Genomic DNA, 23384 nt, shown 5'->3' with positions numbered 1-23384 from the left:
TCGTAGACGTGACGCAACGCCTCTAAATGAGTGAGATGGTTCAGATGAAAAAGGAACCAGATGGTCAAGGTAAGACAAAGAGAGAAGAAATGTGATAGGGAAAAAGAAAAAGAAACGACGAGGAGAAGGGAGACTGGGTTCATTTCGGCTTAAAGACGGCACTGGTGAGGAACACTTCACCATCCTTTGGCACATCCTTGAGAGGAGGTACAGGAGCAGGTGGCGAAGGGGGCTGACTGTTGGGAGTGGCCGGACGGTAAAAGGTACTCTTCAGCATCAGCGGCGGCGCGGCAAGGGTGGGCGAGTCGGGTTGGGCGCTGAGCCTCAGGTTGCTCCTCGACTGCTTCTGCCCGACTTGTAGGAAATCGGTGTGCTTCCTGTCGGGAGCGGGCAAGGCAATGGGCTCGGGAGTGGCGCCGAACTCTGGGGCGGTGGTGGACTCGGGACTGCTGCTAGACTCGGGAGTGACATTGTTCATCCGGATGATCTCGTCCTCGACGTCCGTCAGCAGGGCGAAGAGCTCATCACCGGCATAGATACGGATGCTCTCTCCGTCAGAGCTCTTCATCGTTGGCGTTCGTGTCAGTTCAGTCTTGCTTTGCGCTTCCACCGGCTCGGCGGGGAGCTCCAGGATCATGCTGGGCACCTGGGCCACAACGCGCAGCGGCGGTGGTGAAGCGCTCACGGGGCGGCTGCTGGACGCCGGCCTGTCGGGGCTTCGGGGCGGCGTGGCGATGTCCTGCACAGTTCGGGCTTGCATCGGTGAGGCTGGCCGTAACGGCGTAGATGGTGGCCGTGCCGTTGGTTGCACGGGCGAGGGTGTCTCTCCCCCAACATTGAGTATCGCGGCCGCGGCGATGTGTTCAAGCAGCTTCTGCCGAACGCGGGTGCGTCTGTTCTCGGCCCGCTCGAGCTTAATCACCCAGCCATCAATCGAGGCATCGAGCTCTGCCAGCGCCTCCTCCTGTCGAAGCATCGAGTCGGCGCTCAACCGGGATCCCCGCATCGGTGACCGGAGATACTGGCAGATGCGAGAGTGAAAGTTGCGACGGCCGTTCCTCAGGGAGTTGTAGGTGCGGCGGAGATACTCGACCCGTTCGTCCAGCTTACGGAGCTCTTTAGACAGGCGTTCGACATCATCCACCTGAAGAACCTCGAACCGCTCGGCCTGACCAAGAGCCTGTTGGCGAAGAATGCCCAGGTCGTTGGCGCTCATCTGGCTCACGGCTTGCAGCGGTCTGCAGCCAGAAGGAAGCTCTTCGAACGCGCGCTGCTCCGCACTCTTGGATCGCTTCTTCTCACCGCTGCTCGTGTGTGGGACGGTCGGGTGAGAGTTGCTCTTCTTGTGCTGCTCGCTTCGCTTCTTTGTCCGACCTCTGTGTTGGGCACTCTGAGAGTCCGAGGCAAAGCGCCTGTGGCTAGATGAGCCTTCATCAGGTTGGGTAGCGCTCAGTGGCGTACGGGAGGAGGGCTGCTCCCACTGCTTGGCGGTGGCAGATTTGGCGTCCGATGTCGAGGCCGAGATGGGGGTCGGCAGCGTCGTGGCCGAGTTGAAAACTACGCTCCCGGAGCTGGCAGGACGACTCGCATCCGAGCTGCTGATAGGGGTCAGGTATTGGATGGGAATGGAGTCATTTCCCAGCAGCGGTGCACTATCGGTCCGCAGAAGCATCGGCGGAGGGGACGGTTGCTGAACATCATGCAAGAAGGTAAGCTGCTGTGGCTCGGGAATGACAAGGGGTGCCAGCCGCTTTGGTGAGGGCAGACGAGGAGGCTGAGAGCCCACGGGTCGCCTCTGCGCATCAGTCTGCTTGGGAGGTGTGTACGTCGCTTTACCGAGTTTGTATGGGCCAGCTCGGTCTCTTGCTGATTCGTCCTGGGAGGCACTGCCAGCACGCTCTCGCAACGCCGGTAGACCAGGTATTGTCGCTATGCAGCCGAGTTAGCACTAGAGCATGAGAGTGTTCAATGGATATGGAGCCTTACGAGAGTCCATGGCCACCTCCTGGACCGTCGTCATGGGGCCCAGGTCCGGGATGTTGTTGGCCTTTCGACGCCGGACAATGGGCTGTTGGTTCAGCTTGATCTTCAGTGCCGGGATCGCGCCCAGCTTCTCCGTGTTCTTGTTGCTGTTCAAGGCGAGGGCAAACGCGGTATCAGGATCCACCGATGAGTGGTTGCTCGGACTGGGTGACTGCCTCCCCTTGGGAAAGAGCTGGTATTTCCCTTGCCCCTCCTGCGGCGTCTTCTTCGAGCTCGACTTTTCGTTCTCGGGCAGGGCCGCCGGCGGCGCTGACTGAAGAGCAGAAGCGAGTTAGCCACGTTGAGCTTCGTACATGTATAAGTCAAGTGACGTGCTTACGGAAAGCATTGAAAAGGCTGAAGCCAAAGTCTTCGACATTGTGTTCTGTTCGACCCCGTTCATGCAGGCTGCAATGTGGTTCATTACACTGGGGAAATCAGTAAGGGGGGTAGTCTCTCAAAGGTCACCGTGCGTAGAGGGAAGACACAGTCATCCAGCTCCGGGTGAGATCGAGGTGTAAGTGGTATGCCTCAGACAAGCGTGCTACACAATCGACATCCTCAGCGGTTCTTTTCTCCCGTCCAGTCAAGGAGGAGAGCAAGGCAGCTTAGAAGCCGGCGAGGAGGGTATACTTGTATATCTGCGCCTCTCGGCAAGACGGAGCCTGGAGGACAAGAACGCATTGGAACTCCAGACGAGAGCCCTGTCAGTAGGCTAGCGTGGAGAAACATGGGATGTCCACCCTGTCTCCTCTTCGCTTGCACCCGGCCTGCGAAGGGGGAATCCACCAGCAGGAGACAGGCCTGGACAGCGGGTATCCAGGACTAGGTATGAAGCTCTAGCTGGGGCTGGGGGTGAGGTTTCCGAGTCTCTCTCTGTCTGTCTGTCTGTCTGTGACACGGGTGCATTGGGTGGCTGTACAGACACCCAGGGTCAAGAGCTAGGCCCGTGTTAGAGTCGAGCAGGCTCCGGCCGAGGGCGTCCAAAGCGGCATAGAGTGGTTGAACCCCTGGCAGCAGGAGGAGCATGGCAGCAAGGAGTCAAACGCTAGGCCCCTGGACAAGACTCGACCCGTTCTTCAGGTCGAGGCGTCTTCCCCACCCGCTCCAGGATATCCTTGCCTGCCATGATGCTTGCCCGCACCAATCCGATCTGTCGGGCGATTGCGTTTTAGCACTGGTGTTCGGGGGGTTGCTGGAGCGAGAGAGAGGAGGCTGCTCGATGATTCATCGAGAAGCGAGGAGGCAAAAAATAGGGAAAAAATTATAATAAAAAATAGACGAGGCCCTGTCGGTTGACGGTGATGGGGTCCATCTAGTGTCCGGTGGGGGTTGGTTTGGTTTCAGGCGCCAGTGCTCGTGCTGCTTCTTCAATCTTGTTAGCAGTATGAGTACATACGGCATCGCGCTGCTTTTCATTCTGCTTTTTCTGTCATCCTGCTGCAAAGTGTTGGGTTTTGCTGTGTTTTGTCTTGTTTCGCCTCCGTTTGTAGGTGCAATCCGGAGCAAACATCGACGCCCCAGCAGCGAGATGCACAGGCGGAGGCGAAGCCAATCTCTTCGACACCAATCGACATGAGTGAAATTGTACTGCTCACTGGATTGTATCGATGCCTTACCAATGACTGTACGCTCCGGCATAATCAGGCAGAATGATTCCACGAGAGACGGAAGCCTCGCAGACGGAGATCCAGAATCGAGCTTCACGCCTGAAAGCCAAGGCGGCAACAACTCGACGTACCGGTGCAATTGCAACCTCACAAGCAAGGCTCCAGCGCCGCACGTGTGTGCGAGCCCCTGGACATTGATTGTTCCGGTCAGGCACGGAGTACTGTACATGCAGCCTCTGCACCGTGATAAGGCGCAGCAGCTCTCCAGCTCTAGCTCGACCTCGGGTTGTCTACGACCTTCCCAACTCTGTATAGGTAGGTAGCAAGGAACTCCGTGCGAAGACGAGGGCAACTTCGTCACAAATGATAAGCTCCTTGCTCAGTCTTTTTACGCTCTCGAATACCTTACAAGTAGTCTCCACTCCTCTTTGCTCAGTTGTCAATTCAAGATGTTGCCGACCTCAGCCTTCTCGTACAGACTTGAAGCCTTCTTGTTTGAGGGGGCGATGGATTCTGCATTTGCCCTTTTCGCCTTTTACCCTCTTTTTTCTCTTCTGTTTCGGGCTTTCAGTAAGCGTAAGATGGACCGAAATATTTCCCTTTACAGGAGCCAAGGCAGCGAGTGCCTGCATATGCATGCATTTATGACAGCATCATGGTGATCCTTCCAGCACTCAGTCCGTTTCCGCTCTGCCTCGCAAATGGGGGCTGCCGTGAGGCTGAAAAGCGATGGTAGTTTACCCTTTTAGCCCCAAGGAAGAGGCTTCATTATAGTTCATGTCAGGTACAGATACCCAATCGTTTCTTGTTTGGTCTCTGTAACGGTTTCACGGTTTCCTACCGTCTTTACGCCCTTGCATGTAGGTGGGTTACCCTATTCTGCTCTGACTGTATATAGAGTTTACAACCTCATTACCCTCTTATGCAATCCTTCGAATCTATAATTATACTGTGACCTAGGCTCCTTGCAAATACCTAAGGTACCTTGCCCCTTCAGCCCACATTTGATCACGATGACCAAATCTGAAGACGAAACTTCTTTGTAATTCAAAATGGGTGTATATTTCCTTCTCTATGGAATCTGCACTTCGACGTAGGTATCTCTGCGGATCATCGGACCATTGCGTCGCCTTGATGCACGGCACGTCCGATGGCGCACAGGTGATTGACACCGATGCCTGTGAAAATCCGCTCAGAAGGTAATCTCACAGGAAGAGCATGACAGTTTTGTGGAGGTGAGCTTGGCGATACTTGGCGATTTCGCTCTGCCCCTGCTGTGTAAATCCTTCGTGATGCAATGTTCAAGGGTGTTAGTGCTGGACCATACAGGTAGCTCACGGGCACAACAACAACAGCTCATGCCTACATACTAGCTAAAAAAAGAAGCAATAAAACAACGGATAGCACGTTTCAAGGACACAATTCCTTCTCGTAATTACCGGAAAGGCAAGTAAAAGTTATGGTGCCGCTGGTGCTTCCAGAAGCCTGCGTCGACTCTCCCAGCATCGGTGATGGGGAGCTACCCCCTTGTGATCAACTTACAAACATCTTGATCCTACACACCCTCCCCAAAACGCAACTCGATGCACGACACGGATCTTCGATTGATCAACAGAGCATAGCTACGAAGCTTGTTGCCCGCATTGCGTCGGTCCGGAGGTAGATCTGATACGACATCTTGTCGTGCACGCACATCGCTGCACACCCACAGCTCACCATGGTAAATCTTGACGCATCGGACATTGTTGGAGCTTCATTTTCTTCTTTTCTATTACTATCTTCAGATCTCAATCACACCTCCGGCACTGCACAGACTCATGTGCCCTGTAACCATGCGTCAAAGCCAAGGCCCATCTTCTCCGCTTTATCGTTGTCAATGCGCAGAAATCGATACAGCAAGGGGTCGAGCATTACTGGGCCAATTCCCCCACTGGAGGGGAGAGAGAAAGGTGAGTAAAAAGTGCCCACCGCATTATCGTCACTCTCCGGTCTGCCCTATATGTACGTAATTCAGCCCGGATGGCTGCTCTTCCGTAGTAAAAGGGCCCTCTCGGAAATCACCGACAGCTAACCGAATGATTACGGCGTTTATGCATCACGCAAAACCTTATCTCGTGATGCTCCTTATAGGAAGGTTAAACTTCTGAGATCCTAGTGCTTCCTCTCAACTACCCTACCTATAATAACAACTTATTCGAACAGTGCAGCAATGTTCTAGACGATCTCAGCTTGCCCAAGGCCATGGCCCTCGCAGGTGTGGTTGCGTCCCATCTGTGCGCCGGTCTGGTGTATACCGATTGGATACAGTTGAGAGTTCCAGTTTTGTTTCACCCCCCTGGACCGACTGCTCCTGTTCAGATACTTGGACTTGTACAACTGTTTGCGGGGAAACAGAATCCAGACACAGAAATGCCATTACTAGCAGCTGCTAAACAGCCAATTCAACAATTTGTTTCCCTCTCTGCCAAGGAGCAGGAAGAGAATGATTGGCGTCCTCATCAGTGGGTTGAGCCTAGCAAAGACGTCGGGTTTTGATAGCTTCGAATTGGTGATTCGCAGATCCACCAAACGGACTCGATGGACGGCCCCACTTCATCGCCGATTGTTGGTGGAGGTTTCTGGCTTTTCTTTGTTTTACACGCCGCTAAACTCAACCTCCTTCAAGCCACAGGAGTGAAAGTAGCCTTGGCTTCACTGGTGAAGCCAAAACGGCTTCTCATCAATCAGGTGGACTTTCATCTGTAGGAACACGGCTCGTCGGCCTACACCTGTTACAGCGGCAATGCCGTCTTCTGCTGAAAGTAGACACACTGGTCCATGTCTATCCAGGTATCATCAAGGAGCATCTTGGGGCTGATGAGCCTCAAATCCTTTGTTTCGTTTGATTTTTTATTTCCCACCCTCCGCACTAACTTCAGCGGCGTCTCTCTCTCAGGTCGCCAGAGAAACTTGCGAGTTTGAGATGGCTGATACCACGGCGTTTCAGAAACTTGGGTCAAAACGCGGTGCGTCCGTTGCGTGTCGCCTACATGATTCCGAGCTCTACCAGCGCCTTGACCTTCAGAAAACGGTTCAAGGATGTCTATCTGCCGTGTTGTATCCACCGGGTGCTTGTTTGTTTCGAGATTCCGAAATTGGTGCGTGTGGGAGACGGTGAGTGAGAGAGGGTGGTTGTATCGGCCTGGAAACGGCATCTTGATTACGGAACAAAAGAGACGTGTTTCTGTGGGATGGCAGGGTATTTTCCTGACAGGCAGTATGGCACGTGGTGTATTGTCCGGTCTTCCATCATGAATGTCAACATGTGAGGGTGTCTGTATATGCAACAGTCCGAATTATTATGTGCCAAGTTGTCACAATCCGTCGCCTCTCTCAACCCTAAAGACACATGATATACACCTAAAGTCTGTAACCATGGCCAGGAGTCGACAATGATGGTTCTGAGGGACATTCGCACCAGGCTAAAGCAACCCTCTCTTTCTGTTTGCACCTCCGTGTACCATCCTCTGCACCATGTCCACCGAGTGGCCACCAATGATCCGTTGGATCATAGAACTAGAAGAGGAATTGGAGAAGAGGAGGAGACCCGTATTGACACTGTTTCGTCAACCTTTTCCATGGCCCCATCACTGGTGCCCTTCAAGCGAAGCCGGTTGGTCAATTCCTCTATCGCTGGAAAAGAGGAGAAGGGGACAGAGCGGGAGATACAAGTACGAGCACCACGGAATCGCTTACATGTGAGGTACTCTGTTGACAGTGGCTATAGGTACTCTCCATTAGCCAGTGCTGCTCTTGCTCGCCTGTGGCGTGGCCTTCTCCCACCTCTGGCCTGACTCGCTCTGCCAGCCAAGTAGCTTACTGTACATCCGAGGAACTGAAGGAATGGTAAGCTTTTCTGTCTATTCCTTGTGCTGGACAGCCGGGTATTCGTACAGTCGAGCTCGTCATATGGTCAAATACATAGGCCCTGAACCCTCAAGGTATGTCATCAGGCTCTTCGGCGTTACCGTCAAACCTCTGATTGAACTTCGCATCAAAACCAATGAGACCCAAGAAAATCTACCGGCAGCCCTAGTATCGAGGGCTTAAGAGTATCCGGGTGTCCCGATCATCGGGAGAGCAGGAGGAGTGGATGAAGCGCCACCAAATCCTGTGGGTTGAGTTTTCCACTCCGAGTTCTGGTCGAGTACCTTACCTAGGCCGAGTAAGTCGCCGAAGCGTTCAAACACGCTACGCGCAACTTTTCATACATGGCGTGATGGATAACAGTGAAGATGAACGGGAATGGGAGACAGTTTTCTTGCCCTAAGGAGAAAAAGGGTCACACAACAGTCATACCCACGTAGTTGGTTTTCCGTGTTATGATTTTGCCCAACAAAAGTTTGGTAAGCGATCAAGATAAATCTGGGTGGTATATTTATCGTACTTACTGTACCTATATTCCTATTGCGAATGGGAACATTGGTCGAGGAGTTGCACTCGAGTTGTGTGACAGGTAGTGCAACCCGGCTCGGCTATCAGCACGCTGGACGTCCAAAGCTTGTAACAACATTCAAAAAGGCAAATACTGTACGAGGTATGAGCCTCGGCGAACTAATGCTTGAGAATGGCGGGATGTCTTTTGGGATGGGGTTTAAATTGTAGTGGTCGATACACTTCGGCTGATACTTTGCCAGTCAAGGTATCAGTCCCAACACACGCTCCATAGTAGTAGGTCTAAAGTGACGAAAGAATTTTGGAAATATGTTCTTCAATGACAGAATGATTACCCTCTGTAGAAGGTGAAGGTGGATTACACTCAAACTCTTAGACATCGAATCTGACTCGCCATGGGGTGTCTATACGGACGAAGATTCTGCCTGTCTGGGCTCCGAGGGTTCCATACTGGGAGGATCTTGATACTACTCAGTAGCTGCCAAGAGGCACTTTGCATGGAAGTCAAGAATTGTACCCGCCTCTTACAAATCCATACCATTCGCCACTCTGAGAAGGACTTTAGGTCTCATGTGCGTTATCATCGTGACTTTCAACACATGCCCAGCACGAGTCCCAGCTTCCCATGTAGTCTGCTCAAGCCAGTACCCAACCATACACGTCGTGAGAATAGAATAACACTTAACCCAAGTCATTAACAAGCCGCAGTAGAAGTCTCGCTTAATAGCAGACAAAAAGGCAGGGATCTCTCCGCGCGATGAGTCCGATCTGGCACTTGCAAGAACGTTCCCGTAGGGCGTTTCTCTGGCTCCGCACAAACTGATCCGGTCTCCATCTCATCATCTTTTTTCATCGCATTTGAATCGAAACGATGGACAAAGCTAGAGTGGTTCACTGTGGACTTTTACAGCCCCCGAAGAGCCCGGTTCAGCTGGACAGATCCTAGCAGGGTTGTGGTGCGTGAAACAACAAGTCGGGGATGTTTTCGTTTGCTTCGTCTTACGCCTTAGCCGCTGTTTCAGGTGCTCAGCGGAAACGCGCTGGCGGGGAGCGGCTTGGCAGCCGATTGTTTCACGGCTGGTCTAGCCTGGCATGTCAATTGCATCTCGATTGATCCGAGGCTCTGAGAATCAAAAAGAATGTGATGATTGAGAAATAGAAAGAAAATATTGAAAATGAGTTGAAGATGACCAAATGGTCTGTCTGCTATAAGGATGAGGTGATCATGTTGAACGGAATGATGAGCCGAAAGAGCCCACAGTGGAAACCCCCAAGATGGCCGCAAGTGGCTCGGCACGTGATGCTCCTCGAATCGGAACCGCACAATTGCAGAGGATCTTTTGCAAGCCTGCGGATGAGTGTCGCTTCAATGACCTCTGAACGCGGCTTAAGTCGGTCCTAAGGTACTGCTGGGTGTGATAAGAGAGAAGAGAGAAGAAAAAAAAATTCAGTCTCCAGTTGTGAAGCCACATGTCGTGGTTTTCCCTCCAGCTGAGAGCCCGTCTTTTGCGCAGCTGCACGAGTCGCACCACCGCCAGCCACTGCATCGGCTACAGCTCGAGCTACCCTTCCGGCCTCAGATCCAGTCCTATTAGCTACAGCTACAGCTCCAGCTCCAGCTCCAGCTCGAGCGATCATCGCTATTACAGGCACAGCCATCACAGCCAGCGCAGCTACAGATACTCCTCCAGGCGGGGCTTCGCAACCACCCACGTCAACACCATGGCCGCCACTCGCGATCCCACCACCCTGTCCAACTACGGCGCCTGGCGCACCAAGCACACCAGCGCCAGCTTCAACATTGACTTCGACAACAAGCGCCTCAAGGGGTCTGTTGTGCTGCAGCTGGAGAGCCAGACCGACAAGCAGAGCACCGAGATCATCCTCGACTCGCGCTTCGTCAAGGTTGAGGCCGTCACCGTTGACGGTGCCGCCGCCCAGTGGGAGCTCAAGCCGCACTCGGACCCCTTTGGAGCGCCGCTGCACATCCAGGTGCCCAATGGCGCGGCCAAGGGCGACGTCGTCAGCGTGGCCATCGAGCTCGAGACGACCAGCAAGTGCACCGCGCTGCAGTGGCTGACGCCCGCGCAAACCTCCAACAAGGAGCACCCGTACATGTTCTCCCAGTGCCAGGCCATCAACGCCCGCTCCATCTTCCCCTGCCAGGACACGCCCGACGTCAAGTCTACCATCAGCTTCAAGTTCACGTCGACGCTGCCCGTCGTGGCCAGCGGCGTCGCGGTGGGCGACCACACGGCCACGCCCGGCGTCGAGAAGGTGTACGAGTTTGAGCAAAAGGTGCCCATCCCTTCGTACCTGTTCGCCGTTGCCTCTGGCGACATCGTTGCGGCCCCCATCGGCTCCCGCAGCAAGGTCGTGACTGGCCCCAATGAGCTCAAGGGCTGCCAGTGGGAGCTGGAGCGAGACATGGAGAAGTTCCTGGAAATCGCCGAGAGCATCGTCTTCCCGTACAGGTGGGGAGAGTACAACGTGCTCGTTCTGCCCCCCAGCTTCCCATACGGAGGTGAGACTCTCCCACGTGTGCATCATACTTGAGTAGTGCCTTTCTTTTGACATGTGTTCTTAGGCATGGAGAACCCCATCTACACTTTTGCTACCCCCACAATCATCAGCGGCGACAGGCAGAATGTGGATGTCATTGCTCACGAGCTTGCCCATAGCTGGAGCGGCAACCTGGTGTCCAATGCCAGCTGGGAGCACTTGTAAGTATCGCTGACAGTGTCTTTGAAAGACTGCAAAATGAATCTGACCGAAATGTTTTTGCAGCTGGCTAAATGAGGGCTGGACGGTGTACCTGGAGCGACGAATCGAGGCTGCTGTTCACGGCGAGCCCCAGTTTGACTTTTCATCCATCATTGGCTGGAAAGCCCTTGGTGAGTAACCAGGTTTCTACTGATGTAGACGGGATCTAACAGCAACGCCAGAGGACGCCGTTGCACACTTTGGCAAGGACCACGAGTACACCAAGCTCATCATCAGCCACGACAACGTGGACCCCGAGGACGTGTACAGCACGGTTGCCTACGAGAAGGGCTTCCACTTCCTCTACTACCTGGACCGCCTCGTCGGCCGGGACAACTTTAACAAGTTCATCCCCCACTACTTCACCAAGTGGGCTGGCAAGTCTCTCGACTCCTTCGAGTTCAGGGATACGTTTGTAGACTTCTTCAACAACCTGGGTGACGAAGAGGTCAAGCAGAAGGTTGCCACCATCGACTGGGAGGGCAGATTCTACACCCCTGGCTTGCCTCCTAAGCCCGAGTTTGACACCACGCTTGCCAGCCAGTGCTACGAGCTGGCTGAGAAGTGGAAGGATGCTGTAAGTTTGATCTTCAAAGAGATTTTTTTCTCTGTCTTTTATTCTGTGCTTGTCGGATTCTAACGGCGCAAACAATAGTCCTATGAGCCCAGCCCCAAGGATGTCGAATCCTTCTCTTCCAACCAAAAGATTGTCTTCCTCGAGAAGCTGCAGCAGTTTGAACCCCTGAGCACCGAACGTGCCCAGCTCCTCGGCAGCGTCTACGACCTGCTCAACACGCAAAACGTCGAGCTCAAGTTTGCCTACCTCCAGCTCGCCCTCAAGGCCAACGACGCCACCAGCTACCAGACCACGGCCGATCTGCTCGGAAAGGTCGGCCGGATGAAGTTTGTGCGACCCTTGTTCCGCTCCCTGAACAAGGTTGACCGGAACCTCGCCCTGGAGACGTTTGCCAAGAACAAGGACTTTTACCACCCCATCTGCAGGGGTATGGTGGAAAAGGATCTCGGTGTCTAGATTGGTTCCCCCCTATTTACGGCCAATGAGAAAGAAATTGTAAAAAGAAGTAAAAGAAGAAAGAAGAAGCATGTGGAATGTTATCCATCTGTCATGCCTAATGTTGCGTTGTATCATGTGCTAGTGAGATGTCATGTCTAGGTGATCCAGCTATTACTCGAGGAACGTTGAAGTCTTCATGCTTTCCGACCACTTCTGCCCCTCTTTTCGCTCGAATTTCTCGAGGCCCTGGACGTCCGCAGTGCCAAAGTTGCCGTACAGGTGCGGGAACCCAGATTCCCACTTGAGCGGATCGGCCAGCTTTGCCAGTTCGAGCTTGACGAGCCACAGCTGCGTGGCATCCGTGAAGAACAAGTCGGCCGTGTTCGGGACCTAGTAGTAGGTTTTGCCTCACGAGATCAGACATGGGGTACACATCCCAGACATGCAGCAGTCCAAGGAGAACATTGAATGGGAGAGAAGAGTCATTTGTGTTGGTATTTCAAGTATTACCTGCGTAGCTGTGCTTAGGTGAACGAAGCCGTCGTTTGCATCGAGTTGGGAGAGGGGGAACGCTTCGGGGAGAGGATCTTGCGGAGGGGAGGGCAAGATCTTGTAGATGTATTTGGGGAGGGGGTTCGGGGCTGACATTGTCGATGTGAGAATATAAGCGTTTCTCTGTTCGAATGTCTGCTTGCGCAGCGTAACAATTGTAACGTGAAGATGAGAAATCGATATGGGATGCGGTTCGAGCGCAGGAAAAGCGCCGATGTCAGCAATGAGCACGGAATATCTGACCAGATGTCATACAGTGCGCGCGCATCGCCCACTCATACAGTACGATTGGTGATGGCTAGCGCGGGGCTGCTTGTAAGAGCACACAGTTTGTGCTGCCACTGGAACTTGAGAGCCTACGAAGTTGCATGTTTGCAGAACCAGTCAGAATCCCACGACTCTTCCAATGAAAGTTTGCTGAGCTTACAGAGCCTGGCATGTCGTGGGGGCCTGTTCCGTCCAAGCTCTGTCTGCTCTCCCAGCTACAACATGTCCCCGTCGGTGACAAGGTGAGATTCCTCGGATGGTACGTCAGAGCATTCATGACTTGTCTCCCTCATGGGCATCTGTTCAACTGCTTAAGCTTATAACAACAGCGTCATCTCATACGATACCGGGACAGCATGCCTCATGCTAGGGCACATGTACCCTCCAGGCACCAACGAGACTGTCCGGGTCAACATCGAGCTGGTTCTGGAGACGATCCAGCCCGGGCTGACGCACGTCGGGCAATGGGTCAATGTTGTAGGGTATATCCGGGAGGGTAAAGGGTCGTCGCCTGTGCATGTCCAAGCACTGCTGGTGTGGCTGACGGGGCCGCTGGATCTTGGGCGGTATGAGAAGAGCTTGCAGGATCAGATGGGCCTCGATTGTGTGAACTGAAGCCTGGGAGTGAGTACCAGAAGCACTGATGATTATATACATGTACTCAGCAATAAGAGGACAAGATCAGCGATGAACGCTCATAGAGGAAGGTCAAGCCACGAGGCAGGGCGACGCAGAAGCACATCATCATCACTGAAGCACCAAGTGCCGTATCCATAAGTTTCCATCCATCCAAAGCCCGTATTTACATGCATCACGAACCCCCCAGCCCCTAAACACGTTAGCAATCCATCCATGCGCTCGATCCCCTAAACTTGCATCGCTGCCCCCCCTAAACTGCCCCCCATCCCCCATCCTGGCCGGCGATAGAGGCTCAATCCCCTCCAACCCGCGACGGCTAATCCGCGGCCACCGCCTGCATCCCCGGCTCACCAGCTCCAGCTGCCAAAGTTGACCGCATCAACACACGTGAACCTCCCCTGCGCATGCACTGCGCTTCTCCGCCCCCAATCAGACCGACCGGTTCGACACACACAAAGAGGGTCACAGAGGGTCGCTCCAGTCCAGCCGGCAAGGAGGTCCAAGATCCAGCGCGACCGCGTTTCTCCTGGCGACCGCCGACTCCTGCTCGTGCTTGCTTGACGATTGTCAGTCGTGCATCTTCCCACGTCCAACTTCGCCTCTACGTAGTTGGTGTCTCTCGTCCGCCTCGACCAACGCCGACGCTGAGCGCTGCCCACCTTCGAAGCGGCCTTTTGCGCCATCCAAGTCCGGCGCGACCTTGGGATACGACAGTCCTTGCGACGGCCGCTTGCGAAAACGCTCGACCTCGGGGATTTCGGAGCTCTTCGCTGCGACTGAAAGAGGCTATCCCGCAGCTCGAGGCATGGCCACGAAGCCTTGACGGGACTGCAGTTCTTGTGTATTCCGGTGTTTCTGCTTTCCTTTGGTACTTGTGTCCTCGGTGACTTTCGCCTGCAAACGCATGGGGGCGTCGTTCCGCTAGCTCTCCCTCATCGCACCCGTCTGCAACGATTCACCTTCACCGATCCGGGCGCATTGCCCGCAAATCCGCGCGGCCTCCGAGGGGACCAGCATAGGTCCCCGCATACATTCAAGCAGCCATGGCGCCAGCTGGGGGAGGAAACATCAAGGTGGTGGTGAGAGTGCGGCCGTTCAATGGCAGAGGTGGGTTCATCGGCTCGTGGCCGCCAGGCGGCGTCATCCCAGGCGGTCAACGGCAGGCTTGCGCATGACGACACAGAGGTTAACACGCTTGACTACAGAAATTGACCGCGGATCAAAATGCATCGTCGCAATGGAAGGGAACCAGACCGTCATCACCCCGCCGGACGGTCACTCGGTCAAGGGGACCAAGGATACCGCCCCAAAGGCGTTCGCCTTCGATCGGTCATACTGGTCCTTCAACAAGGACGCTCCCAACTATGCGGGCCAGCATAACCTCTTCGAGGACTTGGGCGCGCCGCTCTTGGACAACGCCTTTGAAGGGTACAATAACTGCATTTTCGCCTACGGCCAGACGGGTTCCGGAAAGTCGTACTCCATGATGGGTTATGGCAAGGAAATTGGTATCATTCCCATGATTTGTCAGGAAATGTTCCGGAGGATAGATAAGATCCAGGGAGACGCATCCAACAAATGCACCGTCGAGGTATCCTACCTGGAAATTTACAACGAGCGAGTCCGCGATCTGCTCAACCCTTCGACCAAGGGCAACTTGAAAGTTCGAGAGCACCCGTCCACCGGTCCCTACGTCGAAGACCTCGCCAAGCTCGTTGTCACCAGCTTCCAAGAGATTGAGAACCTCATGGACGAAGGAAACAAGGCCAGAACTGTTGCCGCAACCAACATGAACGAGACGTCCAGTCGAAGTCATGCCGTCTTCACGCTCATGTTGACGCAGAAGAAATACGATGCCGCGACGAAAATGGAGATGGAAAAGGTTGCCAAGATTAGTCTGGTCGATTTGGCCGGTTCTGAGAGAGCCAACTCGACTGGCGCAACGGGCGCGCGATTAAAGGAGGGTGCGGAAATCAACAGATCGCTTTCCACGCTCGGTCGTGTCATTGCGGCGCTGGCTGACTTGTCCACGGGCAAGAAGAAGAAGGGTGCCTCTCAGGTGCCATATCGTGACAGTGTACTTACCTGGTTGCTGAAGGACTCTTTGGGAGGAAACAGTATGACGGCCATGATTGCGGCCATCAGTCCTGCCGACATCAATTACGACGAGACGATAAGTACGCTCCGGTATGCCGATTCCGCGAAGCGAATCAAGAACCATGCCGTTGTCAACGAGGATGCGAATGCTCGTATGATCAGAGAACTCAAGGAAGAGCTCGACCTCTTGAGAAGCAAGCTTGGTGGTGGTGGTGGTGGTGGTGGAGGTGGTGGAGGTGCCGGTGGAGGTGCCGGCCTCCCGCCAGATGAAGTCTACGACGAGAGTACCCCACTGGAGAAACAGATTGTGAGCATCACAGCGGCCGATGGCACAGTCAAGAAGGTTTCAAAGGCAGAGATTGCGGAGCAGCTGAGCCAAAGCGAGAAGCTCCTTACAGACCTGAACCAGACCTGGGAGGAGAAGCTGGCCAAGACGGAGGAGATCCACAAGGAGCGCGAGGCGGCGCTGGAAGAACTCGGCATCAGCATCGAAAAAGGATTTATCGGTCTGCACACACCAAAGAAGATGCCCCATCTTGTCAACCTCTCAGACGACCCCCTTTTAGCAGAGTGTCTGGTCTATAACCTCAAGCCCGGCACAACCACCGTAGGCAATGTGGACACAAACGCAGAACACCAAGCCAACATCCGCCTCAACGGCACCAGGATATTGCATGACCACTGTACCTTTGAGAACGTCGACGGAGTCGTGACTGTCATACCTCGTGAAGGCGCATCGGTCATGGTCAACGGCAAGCGAATCACCGAGCCCAAACAGCTGCATTCTGGGTACCGAGTCATCCTCGGAGACTTTCACATCTTCCGATTCAATCATCCTATGGAGGCTAGGGCGGAACGAGCCGAGGGCGAGGGCCAAAGGCAAAGCCTGCTACGGCAGTCCATCACCGCAAGCCAGCTGCAAGCCCTCGGCCCGGTGCCACAGACTCCCCGGACTCCCGGACACGAAAGGTCTTTTAGCAAAGTTTCAATCTCAGACAGCGGAGAGATTTCTCGGCCTGATTCACCGGCCTTCTTCGGGCGCAACGGCAAGGACTCTGACTGGTCACTCGCACGAAGAGAAGCTGCCGGCGCCATTCTCGGGACTGACCATAACTTCGCCAGCCTGACAGATGAAGAGCTCAATGCATTATTTGAGGAGGTGCAGAGGGCTAGAGCGGAGCGTGTGAATGTGCGCGACGATGGAGACGACTCCGAGTCAGCCACGTCGTACCCGATTCGGGAGAAGTACATGTCCACAGGAACCATTGACAACTTTTCTCTCGACACGGCCCTGACGATGCCCTCGACGCCCAGGCAGGGAGATCAAGATGATCGATTCAGGGAAGTACGAGAGGAATTCCAGTCTCAGTTTGAGAGGCAGAAGATGGAATTTCTCGGCCAGCTCAGAGGCGCTGAGGCTTCTGACATGGAGGTTGATGAAATCAGACGAGAAAAGGCCCGCATGGAGACGGCCCTCAGGGAACTCAAGGAGGACATGGAGAAGCAGCTTAGCCTTCAGCGCAAGCAGTTTGAGGAGAAAATCGAGAAGATGGACCCCCTGAAGCGCCCCAAGGCCAGCCCTAGACTGTCTGACGGGGAGATTGACATTGCAAAGAAGACGGTCAAGGCATGGCGAAGCCGCCACTTTGTCAAAATGGCGGAAACCGTGCTCCAGAATGCACACATCCTGAAGGAAGCGCAGATCATGAGCAACGAGCTTGACGAGAGCGTCGTCTTCCAATTCACCACTGTGGATCAGGGACACGTGCTGTGTTCCTCGTACGATATGGTCCTCAACGGCTTGACGAGCGAAGGAGACGATGTGGCGCTGGAGGAGGCCTATAAGCCTTGCATCGGTGTCCGCGTCATTGACTACAAGAACAGCGTCGTTCGCCTGTGGAGTCTGGAGAAGCTGTATGAGCGAGTGCGCGTGATGCGCCAGATGCACCAGTACCTCGATCAGCCAGAATACGCCCAGCACCTGAGCCTGGACAACCCGTTTGTTGAACTCAACATGCCCTCATACACCCTCGTTGGCGAGGTCGACATTCCCCTGAGGGCCGTGTTTGAAAGCCGAGTGCAGGACTTTGCGCTTGACGTCCTTTCCCCCTACACCTCTCACGAGGTAGGCATGATCAAGCTGTCGATCGAACCATCTCAAGCCCGAGCACCGACCAATACGCTCAAATTTAACGTCGTTATGCACGAGATGGTGGGCTTTGCCGAGCGAGAGGGCACAGACGTCCACGCCCAGCTGTTCATCCCGGGCATCTCGGAGGAAGACGGCATCACGACGACGCAGATGATTCGAGACTTTGACGAAGGGCCGATCCGCTTCGAGAGCGTTCATAGCATGAGCGTACCCTTGTTTGCGACGCCAGAGGTTACGCTGAGAGCGGCCATCTTTGCCAAAGTCTCGACAATGCACCTCGACAAGCTCCTTAGCTGGGACGACATGAGGGATGCCTGTCCCACGGCTGACGGTGCAAAGGGGGCTCGCATCAACGAGTCGCAGTTCTATACCCAGGAAAAGCACGACCTGCTTTCTCGAATTCAGATCATGGAGCTCAACGAACACGGAGAGTACACGCCTGTCGAGGTGACGCAGAGCAGCGAGCTTGACAGTGGAACATTCCAGCTGCATCAAGGTTTGCAGCGGCGCATAAGCATTGATATTTCGCACAGCTCGGGAGACATTCTGCCCTGGGGAGACGTCACCGCCGTCCGCGTTGGTAGGATTCAGACCATTGACTCGGCTGGCAAATCCCCCGACATGGTCACAGATCGCGACATCTCTCTCAAGCTTGCGGGAAACCCCGTCTTCCGAGAGAACCCCAACGGCACGCGCAACATTGTGGTCCAAGCCCAATGGGATTCCAGCTTGCATAACTCGCTTCTCCTCGACCGCGTCACGCCCGAAAAGTTCCGCGTCCAAATGACCGTCACCTGGGATATTTCCTCTGAGAAGCTCGCGGAGCCCATGAGGTTCTCGCAAAAAGTGAATCTGCAGATAATGCCGCGCACCTTTGTCAGACAAAGCTCTGTGTTCTCGTCACTGTGGCAGAATATGCGGTTTGTGCGCTCTTCTACTGGAATCTTCACCCTGACCATGAAGCCTGCCCCGATCAAGAGAGTGGGCGATTTGTGGCGGATGAGCAGTCAGCACGACTATGTCAAGGGCGAGGAGAACCTCCACAGCTGGACACCCCGCGGCGTGTCTCTCGTCAGCGATTTCCTCCACTCCAAGAAGAAGAGGCGGCGCAACGCTGAACTTGGGGCCATAAGCAGCATGCTTGCTCAATATGGCATTGACGTTACGGCTCCTCGGAAGGAGCCGCAAGAGGCTGAGCCTGCGCCCGGGTTATCGCCAGATATGGAGCCCATCATTCCCAATGACGATGACTTGCTCAACGATACGCCCGTGACATCCCAGGCCCCGTCTATCCATGAAGACGAGGCAGCGGACGAGGAGCCTGTGACCGGAGAGGAAGCCCCTAAGGCTGACCAGGAGGAAGCAGCGCCACAGGAAGACGGGGAGCAAGAAGCGCCGCAGGAAGACAAGCCACAGCCCATTGCTCCGCGGTCCGAATATAACACGCGGCAAACCGACCTCTTGGAACATTGCCTGAAGCTCTGGAAGAAATACCCAGACCCGTTTGTGAAGCTCTTGAGCCCGGAAAACACGCTGCCCCCTGAGAATGGAGTCACGACGGAGCCTGCTCCTCCCAGCCTTATCACAACTATTGTGCGCGTGCCCAAGAACCCCAAGGTGCAAAAGGGCGGATATCTGTTGGTGCCAAACAACGAATCTACGCGATGGGTCAAGAGGTTTGTGGAGCTGAGAAGGCCCTATCTTCACATCTACTCCGCCTCAGACGGCGACGAAATCGGCCTGGTCAGCCTGCGCAACTCCCGCGTAGACAGCCAGCCCGGGGTCCTCGGCTTGCTACACGGACCGGACGACTACGACTCACCGCCGCGAAGCTCCAACTCGCCAGAATTCACGCCCGGCCACCGACGCACGGGTTCGGGACGGGTGATTTCGACGATCTGGACCGCCGCCAGTGGCGGAGGCTCCTCGTCTGCCGGACCGGGACTGCAAAGACTCAGCGAGCGCATGCAAGCGGCCGTGTTTGCGATTTACGGGACGGACAACACGTGGCTGTTTGCCGCTCGCAGCGAGCGCGACAAGACGGACTGGATCTTTAGGATTGACCAGACGTTTGCTTCCAACGGCGAGAACACGCCTGTCAGCGGCATCATGAGCCCCGGCCGGAACAGCGACTGTTGAAGAAGGGATGAAAACGATGAAAAAGGAAACATCAAGACAGAAAAGACGAAATGAGAAATGAGCTTGAGGAAGAATTATGAAATAATTTTGAAACGGATTGTTGTTTTTTCTTTGTTTGCGCGCTCCCTTATCACCCTTTTTGAAGTTCCTTTTTCCTTCTTATGCCCCCCCTTACTTTTTACACAAACACACACACACACATACCTACATATATACATACATACATATATCTCTTTGCCCTTTTCCCCCTTTTCATGTGGTCTTTACGACAACGAAGTTAGATTATACCCCCCCTTTTTTTCAATTTCCAAAGCTGGAATGCAAGCAAAGCAGGAGAGCAAGAAGATGAAGTGAGGGAGGATTTTGCAGATTGGCTGGTGGGATGAGGAGAATGAGAGAAGAAGGCGCATTATAGAATAGAAAGGAAGAGGGTTCACTCTCTGGTGGAGGAGGAGGAGGGGGTTTGGATAGCTAGCTAGCTAGCGAGTAGGTTAGTAGTAAAGGAAGTGAGTAGGTAGTACGACAGATTATGATGAATGCTATAAGTAGAAAGATGAAAAGGGGCTTGGTTCGCAACATATGATGACTGCTGCTGTGCTTATTCTATGTATATCTTTCATGACCTTTTGTGCTCCTGATGTCCAGGTAGAAAGTGACCAGTGGCCACTTGGTAGGTAATCTGACTTGTCTGCTTCTTCACAAGGCAAGAGTATACATCTTCGTCCGTCACTGGACGATCTGTTCCAGGAAGAAATATATAATTGGTCGCAGAGAGACACTCCCCGGCTTGGCATACGCTGAGCGTAGAGATAAAAAGCAAATTGCTTGCAGGCAGTGTCACGGATCACGTGCCGCCGCACCTGACCTGGACCATACAGGTCCTGACACTTGCGCCCACGCTTTGGTAGCTAGCTTAGTTTCTGCATCTCACTTTCATTCATCGCATTTACACTTCGTTGTTCATCACGACATCTGAGTCCAGTGCCCTGATTGTTTGTTTCGATCACTACGTTCTCTGATAGGCAGTGAGAGTAGCAGCTTATTGGCTTAGTAAACGAGCATGTCAATGCGAGGAACGCTTGATCATTCACTTTTTTCCTCCAAGTAACCTGTTTCTGGTTGGTGGCATGGGGAGGGGTGTGGCATGTAATATTCATGCGTTGCTGCCAGGCGAAATAGTCTGACTGTCTGTATGTGAGCTGTGCAGGTTCCAGTCGCTTCTCTAAAGGTATTGCGGAATACTCCTTAGCCAACTTGACGCAATCCGCGGTGATCCCATCTACCGTACCCCTGTTGAGCTCGCCATTTGCTTCATACAGGATATAGAATTCCTGTATCACCCTCTTTCAAGTTGATATATCTCGTACAAGGCACTTCGTACGACATACTATATCCGCACCATTTCATGCACGCTGTCCCGTCTTGTCATATATCACATGTTGATGAAACATGTCCATTGGGCCTTGTTGGGGCGAGGGAGAGGCCCTTGCTCTGATCCTGTGTGACCGGTGAGAGGAGGCCGGGGGGAAGACGGACGACTCCTTGTCAGCTGAAAAAGTCGCTGCGACGGGCCTTGTCATGCCTTCGGTCCGTGCCTTTGGAGGTCATCAATCTCCCAGAGAGCGTGTGAGTACTCCGTGCGTTTGGGGCAGGGTCGTAGTTTGCAAGTGTATAAGTTCTGTCAGGAATGTGAACCATCAAGGGGCTCTGCAACGTAACATAGCTGCTGTGCTCCCTGATATATCAGTTGCAGATACTCATTTGTGTGAATAGTCGTCTCAAGTATAGTAGTTTAGCAGAGGCCGCCTAATATCCATATAATACTGGTCTGATCGCATATTGGGAAGATATAGTCTGCGTAGCCTAAATATGGCGTGCACGGGATTGTCCCTACTATTCGTCCAGAAGTTCTTGCGCTGCCCATCCACGACGTCGTCCTTGCGCTTGCAAGCTGACAGGGTATTCCTTCTCCGTTGCATATACCCGAGGTAGGTCAGTCGTGCAGGATGCAAGATGCATGGTATGCTCGAGATGGTAAAGCTCAACCGTAGCTAACGTGCCTGGTGTCAGAACTAACTCACCCAATGGTAGCCACAGCCCTCAAATACCAGGGCGGTGCTGTGCTGTGTATGCGTGAACACAAGACAGAATATGCAGGATAACAGCGCTGTTAATATCAACCCGTGGTACTGGGTAGAGATGGGTCGGCTTTGCTCCAGCGCATTCGCACATAACACGTGTACGAGCATGTAAGTAACATGTCAGACGGGGGCGTCATTCAGGCTTCGACATGGCCCGGATGCTTTTGCTCCCGGAGAGCGGGAAGAGTCCAATTGGAGAAGAAGAGGGGGATAAGTCTTGTTTGGAAAGTATCGACGAGTTGCCCTGCATATACAACTAAAGTGCCGTCTCCATGGGATGGAGTTGACTAAAGATGCTTTGTTCATGTCCGGTCCAATGACTGATCAGTCCAGAGCCTCGGGGAGGAGCAGGGAGCATCACACAAGCTGACCATCCAGGAAGAGAAGCAGAAGCTGGTATCCCTGCCAGGCATGTGATGCTCGGTAGCCCTGCGATAGAGCCAGTAAGAGACAATCCCTAAACTAATGTACGAGGACCCAAGGAAGAGTGCCCAAGGTGCCAATGAATGAATGGCAGAGCGTCTGCATTGACAGAAACAAGTTGAGATTCCGAGTACGAGCTCGGGTGGTCAATAGGAAGTACCTAAGGTACGTACTGGATAATTCGCACTTGCACATTCATGTGCATCGTCGCACCTGCCGTGTGAGAGAGGCAGATCACGGGTGGTGAAGGCCATCAAGTCATTTTGTATCGGCAGAATGTGCGCAGATGGAGCAGATCCTGACATTTAGGTACACAAGACAACAGCTCAGAGACTTCACCAAATGCTTCACGCTCGTACGACCGGGGAAATGAGATACAGCGGCTGCTCTGCTCTCCTCCTCGCCCATCTCTCGCCCGCGTCTCGGCCGCCTCTCGCTCGGCCGCACCCCAACCGCCGACTCTCGTCTCGCTGCTTGTTTTCTCCCGAGTGGATGGACTGGGCTGCATATGCGGCCACGAAAAAGCAAAGAGAAAACAGCCCTGCCTGTCTTCATTGGACCAGCTGCATCTCGTTTGTCACGACAACTCGCAAGCGGTTCGAATGGCTCAGCCAGAGTGGGTGGCGTCTTACAACCGCCATCTGCCGTCTGCCAACCGGAGACGCACACGCGCTCCCAGTCGTCCCAGCACCCTGGCCGAGATCCCTAGCCGCTGCGGCACGGTTATGCATCTTCGGGGACACCAGAGATGCTGGAGAGTACTGTTTGTCTCACACTGGTGCCAGGCTAAGGCGAGCAAGCAGCGGCCTACTCGGTACGGACTGCATGGGTAGACGGGCCAAGGAGACAACTAGCCCCCACCGGTCCCAGACGTCTGGGACGTGATCCGACGCTGAGCATCGCGGGCTAAGAGGACCGTCGGCCTGATCCGCCACCCGCTGTCCAAGTGCTCCCAAGCGCGGCCAAGAGCCTCATTGACGCCGGGCGGATGACCTTTGGCGAGTGGCCCTAGGCGAATGGCTTCTAGCGCGGGCCAGCCACCCAGATCAGCTCCGGAGGACATGTCCGGATACTTGCTGCTGTTGATGCATTCTCCAGCTGACCCAGTGGAAGCGGTCGTGTGGCATGCC

At 54.1% G+C, this 23384-nt stretch overlaps 5 protein-coding genes across 5 annotated transcripts; 3 read left to right on the top strand and 2 right to left on the bottom strand.

Moving 5' to 3' along the window:
* Positions 1–139: 139 nt before the first annotated feature.
* On the bottom strand, positions 140–2401 carry BBK36DRAFT_1165952 (hypothetical protein; the record flags this gene model as incomplete). The annotated part of the gene is made up of 4 exons (XM_024894841.1): positions 140–1428; positions 1462–1929; positions 1987–2296; positions 2363–2401. 4 exons carry the CDS (start codon positions 2399–2401, stop codon positions 140–142), a joined length of 2106 nt encoding a protein of 701 aa, XP_024753029.1.
* Positions 2402–9788: 7387 nt separating this feature from the next.
* Positions 9789–11862, top strand: BBK36DRAFT_46664 (leukotriene A-4 hydrol; the record flags this gene model as incomplete). Its single annotated transcript, XM_024898109.1, has 5 exons — positions 9789–10590; positions 10654–10789; positions 10854–10960; positions 11012–11406; positions 11485–11862. The coding sequence occupies 5 exons, from the start codon at positions 9789–9791 to the stop codon at positions 11860–11862; spliced, it is 1818 nt and encodes a 605-aa protein (XP_024753028.1).
* A 153-nt stretch (positions 11863–12015) lies between these two features.
* BBK36DRAFT_47168 (hypothetical protein) lies at positions 12016–12492 on the bottom strand (the record flags this gene model as incomplete). The annotated part of the gene is made up of 2 exons (XM_024898118.1): positions 12016–12234; positions 12355–12492. The coding sequence occupies 2 exons, from the start codon at positions 12490–12492 to the stop codon at positions 12016–12018; spliced, it is 357 nt and encodes a 118-aa protein (XP_024753027.1).
* Positions 12493–12833: 341 nt separating this feature from the next.
* Positions 12834–13278, top strand: BBK36DRAFT_1111409 (hypothetical protein; the record flags this gene model as incomplete). Its single annotated transcript, XM_024889702.1, has 2 exons — positions 12834–12922; positions 12993–13278. The coding sequence occupies 2 exons, from the start codon at positions 12834–12836 to the stop codon at positions 13276–13278; spliced, it is 375 nt and encodes a 124-aa protein (XP_024753026.1).
* Positions 13279–14345: 1067 nt separating this feature from the next.
* Positions 14346–19690, top strand: BBK36DRAFT_1109573 (kinesin-domain-containing protein; the record flags this gene model as incomplete). Its single annotated transcript, XM_024889493.1, has 2 exons — positions 14346–14409; positions 14508–19690. The coding sequence occupies 2 exons, from the start codon at positions 14346–14348 to the stop codon at positions 19688–19690; spliced, it is 5247 nt and encodes a 1748-aa protein (XP_024753025.1).
* Positions 19691–23384: the final 3694 nt, after the last annotated feature.

Source organism: Trichoderma citrinoviride (assembly GCF_003025115.1).
Source record: "Trichoderma citrinoviride strain TUCIM 6016 unplaced genomic scaffold BBK36scaffold_2, whole genome shotgun sequence".
In the NCBI taxonomy this organism is placed as follows: Eukaryota; Fungi; Ascomycota; class Sordariomycetes; order Hypocreales; family Hypocreaceae; genus Trichoderma; species Trichoderma citrinoviride.
Note: the sequence above shows the minus strand (reverse complement) of the source record. Positions and strands in the feature narration are given on the sequence as shown.